At 44.2% G+C, this 13993-nt stretch overlaps 1 protein-coding gene across 5 annotated transcripts in view; it reads left to right on the top strand.

The window, feature by feature from the left end:
- The first annotated feature begins 2628 nt into the window (after window positions 1-2628).
- Window positions 2629-13993, top strand: part of PHACTR3 (phosphatase and actin regulator 3) — a 168378-nt gene continuing 157013 nt past the window's right edge. For 4 of the 5 annotated variants that reach the window (XM_030533758.1, XM_030533757.1, XM_030533754.1 and 1 more), the window contains exon 1: window positions 2629-3049. In XM_030533758.1, coding sequence (XP_030389618.1) covers window positions 2932-3049 — 118 coding nt within the window. In that variant the 5' untranslated portion in view covers window positions 2629-2931. Of the gene's footprint in view, window positions 3050-9671; window positions 9693-13993 lie in introns of those variants that run through there. The other variant, XM_030533759.1, reaches the window with a different exon arrangement.

Here is a 13993-nt window from a genome sequence, read left to right as displayed (position 1 = left end):
AACCCCCAGGCCTTAAACCTTGCTTTTGTGTCAAGGGTGTATTACACACAATCCCAACAGCAGCTGCACCACTGGGGAGTGCTCTGTACCGATAAATGTGTGGGACTGAGACCACTGTGTATTCCAGGCAAGGGCTGCATGGATAAACTCAGTGCTATTCCACTAGCAGAGCGGTGCCTAGAAAGGGTCCCTGCTTCTCTAACTGGAACATCAATAACTTAAAGTTTTACAGGGAAGAAATAACACAGAGCACTGGAGCATATGCAGCCAAGCAATTCATCCTGGTCATAGTTCTGGACAGGAACTGGATTTTTTGATACCTGAGAAATGCCACACATTTGAAAAAAAAATCCATTCAAGAAGAGAACGAAAACAATTTTTTTTGAAATTTCCTCTAAAGTGAGATTCCAAAGAAAACAATAATTTGGGGTCAATTGAAATGTTTGGTTCAGGTTTTGACTTTTTATTATGTTTTTGTTTTAATTTATAATGTAAAAGATATTTCAAAAATAAAAAAGTGTTCCTTTGGAAAATTCCTGACCAGCTCTACTCCCCAGCCATAGAAAAGCAGCCTGCTCTGATTGTTCCAGTCCAAGGTGAAGCCACCGTGTCCCTGAAATCAGGCTGTTAAGGAAAGCACTGATGGTACCACTGATTCACGCCCACCTCCTTCCCCCACCAGTGTCAGGGCAGCTAGTGCCTGGCAAACTGGAAGCTGCCACAGCCTTTTTTTTTTTTTTTTGAGGGCTGGGTTTTAGGCAGATCGTCAGCTGATATGGGCAGCAGCAGCTCACTGGATCTGTCATGCCACCTGTTCTTTCTCCGCTTCTGTGGGAATGTAGTCAGGACAGGCTGGGCGGGGGTTCCACAACACAGGCAAAGGGGATAAGGCCAACAACGGGTCCAATCTGTAACCTAGTTAAGTGCCCAGATGAGAGAGGCCCCACAAGGCAGCCACACTGCACACGCTGACACGCCCACACAGCGCACAAGGCACACACACACTGCACACGCTGACACGCTCACACAGCGCACAAGGCACGCCCACACAGCACACGCTGACACGCCCACACAGCGCACAATGCATGCACACACTGCACACGCTGACACGCCCACACAGCGCACAATGCATGCGCACACTGCACACGCTGACACGCCCACACAGCGCACAAGGCACGCACACACACTGCACACGCTGACACACCCACACAGCACACAAGGCACACACACACGCTGACACGCCCACACAGCGCACAATGCACACACACACTGCACATGCTGACATGCCCACACAGTGCACAATGCACACACACACTGCACATGCTGACATGCCCACACAGTGCACAATGCACACAGACACTGCACATGCTGACATGCCCACACAGTGCACAATGCACACACACACAGTGACATGCCCACAGAGCGCACAATGCACACACACACACACACTGACACGCCCACACAGCACACAATGCACACACACACAGTGACATGCCCACAGAGCGCACAATGCACACACACACAGTGACATGCCCACAGAGCGCACAATGCACACACACACTCTGACACGCCCACACAGCACACAATGCACACACACACTGCACACGCTGACACGCCCACACAGCGCACAATGCACACACACATGCTGACACGCCCACACAGCGCACAATGCACACACTGCATACGCTGACACGCCCACACAGCGCACAATGCACACTGCACATGCTGACACGCCCACACAGCGCACAATGCGCACACACTGCACACGATGACACGCCCACACAGCGCACAATGCACACACACTGCACATGCTGACATGCCCACACAGTGCACAATGCACACACACACTGCACATGCTGACACGCCCACACAGTGCACAATGCACACACACAGACACGCCCACACAGAGCACAGGCAGCCGCGCATAGTGCACACACATATACACTGCACACGCTTGACGTGCTCTACGCACAGAATGCACTCGCTGATACACGGTGCACACGCTCTCCACGTGCAGTCTGGCACACTAGCCTAGTGCCCACTCACACGCGGCGCCCGGAGCAAGGCCAGTCCCAGCCAGAGGAGTCCGAGCCGGAGCCAGCACCGGGTCCCAGCTGCAGCTCCCGGAAGGGGCAATGGCGAAAAGGGGAGCAGTCTCGCTGGGATCCCCCCCGCTGGCCCATTCACACGCACCCGGACAGACCCTGCTGGGCTGATCTGATTGGTCACATGACAGCAGCCCAACCCCCCCCCCAGCCTCGCAGCGGAGGAATTGGGAGGGGGGAGATGTGTCGGGGGGGAGGGGAGAGGGGGGTTGAAATGCAAACAGCGGCAGATTAACAGTAGGACCCCCCAGCTTCCTGCCCCTCCCCCTCCCCAGGGCCCCCTAGCCGCGCACACCTGCTGCTGCCCTCCCTTTGTGCAGTGCAGGTGGCCCCCCTCCCAACCCCACTGTGATGTCACACTCCCTCTCGCGGGGCATGATGGGAGAATCCCAATGTTTTCCAACAGATGCTCCAAGAAGAGCAGCCGATTAAAGCAATAGCAGGAGCGAAGATTTTGTTATTGGGTGGAAGGGGGCGGGAGGGGGGGAGTACGGGGGAGGGGGGAGCCCGGCCCCAGCTCACGCCAGCCCCCCCCGGAGCAGCACGAAAGCAGCCCCCCGAGCGGCGCCGAGAGAAAGTTCGCCAATGAGTGGCGATAGGCGCCCGGTGCATTAGCGGCATCTCTGCGGCTGCTGGATGCTGCAGGCGGGGAGCCCTGGCGGGAGCTGGCGGAAGGAGGCCGGGGAAGATGCTGCCGCGGCTGGGGCTGCCTGGCTGAAGCTGCTGGCGCTCTGGACTCCATCCCCCGCTTCCCCATTGTGACCTTGGCCGCCTCCCGTTCCATGAGCGCCTCGTCCTCCCCTCGCCTCTGAGACCCCCCCCCCCCATGGCTGCAGCGGAAGAAGGGACTGGCTGTTTTCTCCCCAGAGGCAGGTCTCAGAGTGACCCCAGCATCCTCACGGACTGCGCTGCCTGCGCTGCCCCTGAAGCCGGAGAGAACCCAGGTAACAGCCCCCCCTCCACAACAGAGCCGGGGGAAGAGGGGAGTGCAAGGGGGGGGGCAGAGGGGTCCCGCTGCCATCTGCTGCAAACCTGCCCGCCCAGGCACGGCAGGAAATTAGGGGCATATTCCCCGCAGTAAATCCTGAAATGATGCAGGGGCTTAGCTGCAAACGGGATTGCCTCAGAGCGTCCCGTGTGCCTGGCACCGCCACTGCCTGCAAACTCCGCGTGCAGCGGGGCTGAGAGCAGAGCCTTGCCCCCACCCCACCTCTCTCTGACTGCAGGGGAGGGGGACCTCGGGGCCCGCAGCTCTAGAGCTACCTGGAGCCCAGCATCGGCTGCTGGCAGGCATTTCTCAGCACAATAACCGCCCTTGTGTGGACCCACGCAGGTGGCAGCCTTGGGGAGAGCTGCAAGAGCTGCTTTAGCACAGGAGGCTTGACACTTTCCCCCTCCCCTCAGCCAGTCCTCCCCTGCCAAGAGGAAGCCATGGGGCAAGCAGGGCAGGGATTCAGCCAGGATTGACCTTCATGCACCCAGGGAGAGCCCTGGAGTGAGGAAGGTGGAGTGGCTGGATTTAGAAGCTACAGCACTAAATGCAGTAGGCAGTACTCCTACCTAGGCCACTGATTAATACTTTGATTCAGGCTTATGCATAGCTGATTTATTACTGCCTGGAGGGGGAGAAAAAGGTCCAATACAACAGAAGGGAACAGGCTGTTTGGATAGGATCACCATGGAGACAAGAGGAAGCAGAATAATAATAATTAAATTGCCCCCTCCAACCTGAAGGTAATTTTCACTTCATACAGAGAAGTATAATCTTTTCATGAAGTGTAGTGACAGAGGGGACTGAGGTACCAATATCCAATCACACCATTCTATTTATAAATGAAAACAAATTATTTCACCAGTGCCAGCTAACAAACATATTCAGCTTAGCTTCACTTTAAAGAATAGTTCTTCCAGGAGGAAGCCATGGGGCAAGCAGGGCAGGGATCCAGCCAGGACTGAAAGAATAGTTCTTCCATTAAATACAGATGTCTTTAGTGGTGACTGTATCATTTCAAAGTACCAGTATCAAAGTGATGATGATCTTTTGGAATAAGGAAAAGGTTGGTTCTGCTGGGCAAAGATTTCCTCTAGTCAACTCAAAAACTCCACATAGCTTGAGTGTGATGTAACTGCAAGGAAAGGCCCAACAAGAAGTAACTAGAAGCAGAGGCTATGCTCAAATTTGCCCTGGCTTTTATATAAACAGTGGACCATTTATGAGCTGTAAGGTTTCTTTGTGAGGGCTACTGAATTATGGAATGATTAAACAAAACAGGGTAAGCTGTGTGGTTTCTACCACCCTGAGACAATGAAAGATGGGTAAATCCTAGTGGTCCAATATATTGAATTCTAAACATAGAACTCAAGGTCTGAACCCAAAGTTAAAGGAAGCCAGGAGAGAAGTGCCTCTTGAATTAAATGGGTTTTAGATCAGGCCTTAGTTCCTCTTTTGCAGATTGTGATTAAACACTCCCAGCCTTCTTTGATGGGTCTGCTTGCCAAAATCAGTCCCAGAGAAGCAGACTATACGTTAATAATTATGACAATTTTAAGTTTTATTTGTTTTCCTTATCAAACAATTCTGAACATCTTTGTAGCTCTGCAACAAGATAAAACAATGAAATAAATGGAAATGATAGAGGATTTCTCTGATGCCCAATTGTGGCCATACCTCACGTAAAGGGAACAAAGGATGCCTCTAACATGAAGTGCTAGACTTTCTGCTTAAGGGACAATACTGACTGAAAGCGAGGAATCTATGCTTCTGCTATTTGATTTCTGGAGGCAAAAGTGACTAGTGAAAGGAAAATTATATGCATAGAATCTAATTTCAGCTCTTTCTTATATATTTCAAAACAATCAGTCAATGTGGGAAACAGCAAATGTAACAGACAATCTAATTTTTAAAATCTATTTAATATAAGGGAAAATAAACACATGCTTTTTTGAAAAGAGGTACTGTTAACAGCACATTTTCTTCAATGAAAATTCCATAATTTAAGACCAAACATCCCAGTGGCATGGCAGCTGCTGCACAAAGTATGCAAAAAAATCTCCCCCTCTCCAAAAAATATACTGCAAAATAATTATAAAAGGAAACAAAAGGCAACAATACCTACAGCCTGTGTATATTCTTGTATTATGTAAATTAAGGAAACCCTACCTAAATTTTATTTTTTCATGTAATTTACAGATATGGATTTTGTTAGGCAAACAGTTACATTGTTTGGTAAACATTGGGTAAACCAGTACTAAATAGTGTGACTGTAGGTGACTGTCTTAGAATGTAAGAATGGTAAACATCTAATGTTTTCAGTACTAGTATTGCTTTACCTGCAAAATTACACCATTTTTTGCCATCTAATTTGTGGACAAATTGTTTTTGTCTCTGTATTTCAAAGATTTAAGCATAATTTATGCCAAGCTATAAATTAGCTGTCATCCTACATAGTTACATTTTCATCATACTTCCTTGCTAATAGAATTAGACCTGATCATTCTTCAATGTAATGTTTACATTTACATCCCAATCCTGCTTCCATTTAAGCCTTGCTTTAGACAACAGAGGAATAGAACCTAATTTCAACTTTTCGGTTTCTGAACTGTATTTCAGAGGAGTTTCCTAGTTTCAAAGTAGTGGCTTAGTTAAAAACTCAGGCCAAAAGAGACATTATTTATACCTCAAGTTATACAGACAAACGTGCCAATAGCAAAGTAGAATTCCACAAAATAATTTAGTGTTTACATAAATATGATTTTTAAGATATGCATGGCAAACTTTAGCATCACAACCTAAATCACGTACACAAAAAGTAATCAGCATGGGTGTGAAGTACTCTTTGAATGTATTAGGGGGGTTGTGATTGAATAAGAGTTAGAGGATGATGCTTAAAGAGAGCAGTTATCCATGTAATGGGCAGTTAACCTAACTAAATGGCTTTTATAAAGGAAGATAACCCATATCACATCACTGACCTTGGCAAAAGCACAAGGGTAACATTTATTCAAGGATGAATTGTGGGGGGGAAAAATCCAGTTTGTTAGGCACAAACAGGCTTTCCTTCAGCACCTGGCATACAGATTTTGTTCTTGGATCAAACCCTTACTGAGGTCAGTACTGAAACGCTGTCACCCTGACCTTGTGTTCCACTGCTTTTTTCTTGGTGGGAGGACACTGAGTATTCAATTGGGCGGGGCACAAATACTTGGATTTAATTGAACAACTGGAGGGCTGAGCCGCCTTCTGCTCCAACATTTACTTGATGGGGCCTACACTGGAAAAATGTATCATGATAGAAAATGTGGTAACAGATATTAGTTAATGTGTTTTCTAGAGTTTCCTTTCCCCCATGTAGGCATGGCTGTGTTTAAGCAAGTTACATATCCCTCCTCTTGATCTATCAAGTCCCGGTATGAGTGGTTTTTGCCCCATCATTAGCCAGGAGTACATGCAGTGACACTGACATCAGAAGATGCAGAGGCAATACCCTTTAGTTTTCCATCCATCCAGGAGAGCTCAGTTCTAGGGCAATATCAGTTTTTCAGTGAGCTCCTGCTTTTTGCCTAATTTTACAGCCAAGTTGAATGAGGCACTGCAAGGTTATATAGTTGCCCAAGTCATATAGTGAATCAGTGACTCAGCTGGGACCAGAGCCTGGAATGCTTCAGGTAATCACTAGACTAGATCTCCTTCTGGCTGGTTTGGACAAGTCAAATGGCAGACTCAGGGGCTTTCCTATGAACAGATTGTGCTGAAAGTCTTTTGCCATATGTTAGGAAACATCTAGTTGGAACTGAAGTCTTGTCTTTTTGGACTGGGATACTACAACTTGGAGTCAAATCCTCCAAAAGATTTCCCCAGGTCTGGGATAAGTTATCCATTTTTTCTTTATGTGATTAAAAAACAAGCTCCTTCCTGTATGAGGAAGGGACGTCTAAAGTACCTAACTGGCCAGACTCCATGCAGATACTAAGAGAACTTGCTTGTGCAAATACTTTCAGAACTTGATTTTCAGAAGTGCTGAGTACCCACAATTCTGGCTGTTGCCATTTGAGCCGCAATTGCTCATTATCTCTAACAAAAATCAGGCCCATATTTATAGTGGGGGTTTTATTATACAGTATTCTCTGTACAAATGAAAAGTTATTACCTTGATTTACTACAAAATTACAGCAAATGCACAGGCCAGTGCTAAATTCTGTTCCAAAATCTGCTTTGTAAGATGTTTTTAAAATGATATGTTAACAGCATATTATAAAATGTTCCTACAGCAAATAAAATACATGATGTTCAGTACATGTAGACAACAGGCTTAACAGTAACATGCGTTACTAAATAACAGGCCTACAAATCTGCTAATAATTAGACCCTTCACATGCCTTTAATGAATAACAACTCCTTGCAGTGATCTTTTAGCATATGGTCTGAGAATGAAGTGTAGGTTTTGTCTGCAGTGGGCATCATTACCAAGTGGACATTTCCCAGCTGCAGTGGGTCGTTTAACAAGTTTAAATGTAAGGAATGCTGCAAGTAGTGTTGGTAAGAGTGATGGATTGTTCTTTTGGAGCCATCTGTATTTGAATTTTCTTTTTCATGATAAAATAAATGCATTTTGGGTTGAGATTCAGTGAACTCTTGTACCACCAGTGAGCTCAAGTGACTAGGTTCTTGAAAGCTGGTGAGTTTCTCTGCCCTGGTGAGAATGAATACAATATTGCAAATTTAGGGCCTGATCTGTCAATCTTCACTCAGCCATGTCTGAGGCACCGGTCACTTGCTGGTTTGTACTAGAGTAACTTGTGGATTCTTTGCAACTTGAAGTCTTTCGGTCAAGATGGGAGGACTTTAGTAACTCAGCCAGAGCTTATGGGCCTATTGCATGTGTGGGTGGGTGAGGTTCTATGGCCTGCAACATGCATGTGGTCAGACTGATAAACTTTAAGGCCGGAAGGGACTATCATGGTTATGAGTCTATGTTGTCCCATTAAGATCAGTAGGACTTTTTTGCTGAGTAAGGAATGAAAGGGCTAGGTGATTAGGAGCACATTCTAAACTTGGGAGGCCCATAGAAATTCCTCTAACTACACATGGAGCTTCCTTACACTAAGATTCTTGGGATCCAGTCCAACCTATTAATATTATGTACAGAACACATCTGCACCATGATCTCATTCAGAAAGAGAATTTTGTTTGTTAGTGCAGCATGCTCAGTGCTGGAGCAGTGCATCAGATAGAGAAGGACCACCCCCACCACCATTACCCGTTAGGTTTTCAGATCCTCATATGACAGGTGTTTTCAAACATAAGACCAGTAGATATTTAATTAAACAGGGCAGAATTCTACAAAAGTGTATAGAACATTAAGGAAAAACTACATATCCTATTGCAACTTCAGGGGCATTTAAGTAGACCGCACTTATTTATAACCTAAGTTGAAAGCTGTCAAGAACGCTACGGTGAAACACCCTTGCTCAAGAGAAGATAAATGGTGAGGAAAATTTGATTTGAGTCACAGAAGATAGAATCACACAGGGAAAGATGGTGACAACAGAGACTCTGAAGCAATCCCATAAGTCATTTTAAGTGGCTTACACCCATCCCCCCTTCCCTCCCCCCAAAAAAAATGTTTGGGAGAAAGAGGCCATAGAAGAAGTTGTCTGGAATTTCAGACACAAACCAGATCTTAAGATCCCGCAACTGTGTCTCAAACAGATGGTGAAGCTGAAATAGCTCCTTCATTGTACATTTCCAGCAATCCAAGGGAATAGGAGAGACTGGTAGTCTCATTTGGGTCTTAGATCATTAAAAAACGGAACTTCACAGAAAGAGAGAGCAAATTAATGTCAAAGCTTAACTAGTGAAGAAAGACAGACAACTTTAATAAAATGAGAGTCTACCCGCCCAAGAATTTAGATGCAGGGACTATGGGTGCTACAGAATGAAAGAAACTTAATTTGTGGAAAGGCACTATTATGCCGGGCATCCCTTACAAAACTACCAAGCTAAAGAATTCTTTTTCAGAATTGACACAATGTTCTTCTTCAGTAACAGATACTATTGATCCATCCCACTAACAGTCCATTGTACCTTACCCTTCCTCCAGTGGAAAACCAAGGAGCTATTGTAGAACTAACAGTAGTGTTGGATCTCTCAGCTTCTGTGTCAGCTCAGCACATGAGATTCCTGAGTTCTAGGAGTGGAAGAGATATGCCTCGTACATGTCAATATAAAACAGAGCTGTAGGCTCAAGCACTGAGCCTGTTGAAAACTCTTAGTCGGTAGACATGGTGAATTCTTCCAGTTGCACAATAACTCATGCTGATGTGTCCAAAATCTCACTATATATGGAACATCTGTGTCCCAGGTACGCACAGTTGTGTGCATGCCAAAAGTTGATCCAGCCACATAAATAAAAGCAATTGATGTGATCAACATTAAGGCTGGGATTGGAGGGAGATCCATTAGAAAGTCTACAATACAACCTCTTGTACTCCTCATTGTTTTCTTTTATCACCTGTCATCATTCAGAAGATGCTGTGGCAAGAGACCTTTGTGAAGTTAGGCAGTTACTTTGCCAGACTGCTCAGAAGGTGAGAGAAACTAGATTTTTTGCTCCTTTTATGTTGTCTCTTTTGGAAGAGGGAGGCATTTATTATTACTCCGCACAGCACAATGGAAAACATTAGGACATCAGCTATAACTCAACCAACTCGTTAGGGAAAGTCATGAGGAAACAACAGCCAGTACAGGAATACTCATCATTGTCTGTCTGTTTTTATAGGCATAACATATGCTGGATATGCCGTTGCACTTCCTTTTACAACCCTACTGTGGATTCCCTTGGCCTCTTCTGGATTGATGCAGAGTGCTCAGGTTTTAGGTTAACATTCATTGCTGTTCTGATTTGTTCCTCCAAATTCATTTTGACGAGCCTGGTAGAATTGGAGAATGTTTTAGGTTAACATTAAACATGTGCTGAAGACCAATCAAAATCTATGGGAGGGTGAGTGTGTCAGGGATGGGAAGTTAGTGCATAGTGCTGTGCCAGATCTGTGGCTGGCACGACAGTCCCTTACACCAGGGACCATTTAGGTCAAATTCTGATCTGTCCAACACGTCAAATAGATTTTCGAATAGGTTACAATGGTCATAAATCACAGCTAATTTACAATTTAAATACTTCAGTCAACTATTAATTGCCTTCCCACCAAGCTCAATGATTGCTGTTTCATCAGGTCTCCATCAGCCAGTGCATTCTATTACTTTTGTTTCTTTGCCCTGCATTGTACTCCTTCCACCTCATCTATATTTTTCATCAATTAAATTGGCAAAAACTGGACCCTTTGCTCCAGATGTGGTGAAACAAGAGGCCTGTAAAGATGGTTTCTTTGGAAAGCAACATGCCCTTCAATATAGGCCAACATTTTAGCCTTCTTCATTGTCACTGTCCACTGAACTGAAAACATCCCTGTCAATATATCCTTTCCCTCCAGTTACTAATTCATTCCCATCGAAATGAAACTGCTTGGGCAACATCTTTACTTCAGTTTATTGGCACACAATTTTTAGATGTGTGAAATTTCATGATTCAACTCAGAGTCCTTTCACCTAGACTACAAATGTTCTTCTGGAACTCACCCACATGCTCATGTGTTTTAACCATACCACTGAGTTTAGGGACCACACCTACAAAGATTTTCTACTGCACTTCTCTTTTATTCCTGCATTTGAAGCCAGTGGAACTATGGGCAGAGTACAAACCTTCATAGGCCTTTACACATGAGTAAAAATATGCATGATAGTAATTTATCTGCATATTTTATAATCACATATTCCCTCTACATCTAGCTTATTAATACACCCATTTTAAAATCCAGCTCCCCCTGGAGAATCCTGAAGAGTTCCTCCTTACTGGTTTGCATGAATAGATACCCTTAACTCAAGACCTCTGTTTAATGCCCACTATTCAGTTTTTTTTATCCTCACCTAACCCATACTTAAGGAGTCAGGTCAGAACGGGGTGGAAGCTGTAGACTTCAACGTCTTAATGTTGCTTTTACAGCAGTTGAATGAGATTGATGAATATATATATTATTCATGGGGTTTGTTATTTTAAAACTTATCCATGCTGGGATGGTTTCCGGAGTTGGAACTTCAGGCAGTTAGGCAGATATTAGAGAAGTCTACTGTTTTGTAAGTGAAATATAGAACTGCATGTAAGAAATGTGTTTTACATTCCTCTTTTATTCTAATCCCAAATTCACCAGTAGTTTGAATGTTATGGAGTAGCTATTTAATACATTTAAAACTTGAAATCCAAGATGTGGAAATGCTGTATCATATCATTGCTGGTAACCAGAGTTTCAAATGTTAGCTCAGCACACACAATACCCTCATGAAAATAGTTGTGATATTGTTTTATGATTTGTTTGCTTCTGTGGAGCCCTCTGCATCTGCAGTGACCCTTGATGAGCTTCTATTTTCAGTCACCCCCACACCCTTTCCTTTATATCACAACCAAATTTTTCGGTAACAGAAGGAAGACTGGACAGAGTGCTGCTGAAAGTATGTATTCCCTGCCCCCGCCCCCATGCAGGCACTGAGCATGCTGTTTCTTGGCTCAGTTACCCCCACTTTGAGCACCCTCTTGCAAGCAAAGCACGTGGAGCATAGGATTGGGCCCAAATGTGGGTGTTTGAGCTTGGACTAGGTAGCTCAATCCAGGCCCATCACATAGGGGTGAAAAAAAAACATTGTTTCTAGGCAACTGGGCTAGTAATTTTGAGCTCTAACATCATTTGTTTCCTTTGTTGGTTCAGATTTGATTTTGGCAAAAAACCAGTGTGAGTGCCTTTTGAATATTTCATCTCTCCTTGTTGCAATTGCTGCCTTCTCCATGTACCCTAAGAATGAACTCAGTCATGGGCATACAAGTGGCTTTCTTTTGCTTTACCTCTCAGCTGCAGCTTCAATATTATGGCATTGATGCCAAAGGCAGCATGGATGGCATTACACACTGTAAAAACAATGCATGGTATTTTCAAAGGCAATCAGCGATGACGAAGAGATGCAGAGGATGTCTAGCTACTACATGTTTCAATGAAAATAAGTTCTTAACCCAAATCTTAACAGACAAGCTTCAAAATGAATATCAAATAAAAGCCCCTTTTCTTTCAAAGCTGCAATAATCACATACATCACACTCAAGGAATTACTGGCCTCTCCTGTGTAGTCCTCTACAAAGAGCTTTTCTGTTTGTTCCCCTACTTGAACACGTCAAAATGTTTCCATGCATCATAATAGGGAATGGTCAAAGCTGCAAAAATCAGATGATTTGGGGCCACATCCTGCAGACACAACTACTCTCATTGGTGGTATTAATTATATTATACTATTATCAGAGGGGTAGCCATGTTAGTCTGGATCTGTAAAAGCAGCAAAGAGTCCCGTGGCACCTTATAGACTAACAGACGTATTGGAGCATGAGCTTTCATGGGTGAATACACATGCATCCAACGAAGTGAGTATTCACCCACGGAAGCTCATGCTCCAATATGTCTGTTAGTCTATAAGGTGCCACAGGATTCTTTGCTATGTTACACTAGTGCCTCAACCAAGAGAAGACTGATTGTCCAGGCACTGTACAAACACATAGTAAGAGACAGTCCCTGCCATAAGTAGTTGCAATCTAAAGACAGCCCAAAGGGTGGAATAAATAAAGCCGTTCCCACATTTTACAGATGGGGAACTGAGTTCCAGAGGTATTAAGCCATTTGCCCAAGGTCTCACAGGCAGTCTGTGGTAGAGCTGGGAAAGGAAGCCTGGTTTCCCGAGTCTTAGTACAGTGCCTAAAACATCACATCGAATGGGACTACTCACACACTGAAAGTTAAGGATGTGCTTAGGTGTCTGATGACTCGGGTCTATGTTTGTAACCCACAAATACATAACTTGTAAGAGAGAAATGGTGCTGAGGGGGAGGAGTGAGGAGGAGAAAAGAAAAACACTCAACACTGACCTCTCTCTCTCTCTCTCTCTCTCTCTCTCTCTCTCTCTCTCACACACACACACACACACACACTACATACATTATACACACACACACACACACGCTACATTTTCTGGTTCTGTGATTTCCAGCATGATTGATAAAAGGTCAAAAAGATTTGATTAGTTATGAAAGAAGAATTTATGGCATCTGCTCCCAAGAGTCTGATTCAGCATCAGAGAAGTCCATGAACATTCATGGGCAGGTATGTTTGTGAACAAGTTGCTGATCCCACAGCACAGGAAAGTTAGAGCTGGAAAAAGCCAACTGCAAACTTTCTATTTGTTAAAACTCTATCTACAGATTCAGCCTCTGCTCAATATTATTGCACCTGCTTGAAAATAAGAAACCGGCAAGCACTATTGATAACATAATAAGAGTTGGAATTCAAAGGGCTTTGGATCAATCTCACGCAAAGTATCTCAGGATCAGATCCCATGTGAGAGAGAACATAACAGAATGAAAGTTTCATATCTGAGCTGCAAGGGAGCTGTATCACTTTGTGAAATGTGTTTATATTAAAAAAAAAAAAAAAGCAATGTTCCCTAAAGCTACTCTTTACATTCATTGCATCTTTAACCCCTTAAAATACCTGACTCCATGATATTTCAAATAATTTTTTTTTAAGTTACACGTTTTAATCCCGATTTTCATTTGATGACATATAGGGCATAAAAGTCAAAAATGAAAGTTAGAATAAATTGAGTTTTGAAGGGAGGTGATTAGAAACAGGAATTTAAAATGGGCAATGGGGAAAATGGAATTTCAGACACTTATTAAAGCTAAGTACCATGTTTCTTTAAATGTGCATGTATATATGTTTGTACAGCACCTAGCACAATG

Source organism: Gopherus evgoodei, chromosome 14, assembly GCF_007399415.2.
Source record: "Gopherus evgoodei ecotype Sinaloan lineage chromosome 14, rGopEvg1_v1.p, whole genome shotgun sequence".
Taxonomy (NCBI): Eukaryota; Metazoa; Chordata; order Testudines; family Testudinidae; genus Gopherus; species Gopherus evgoodei.
The sequence above is the reverse complement of the archived record's forward strand: the minus strand, read 5'-3'. Positions and strand labels throughout refer to the sequence as shown.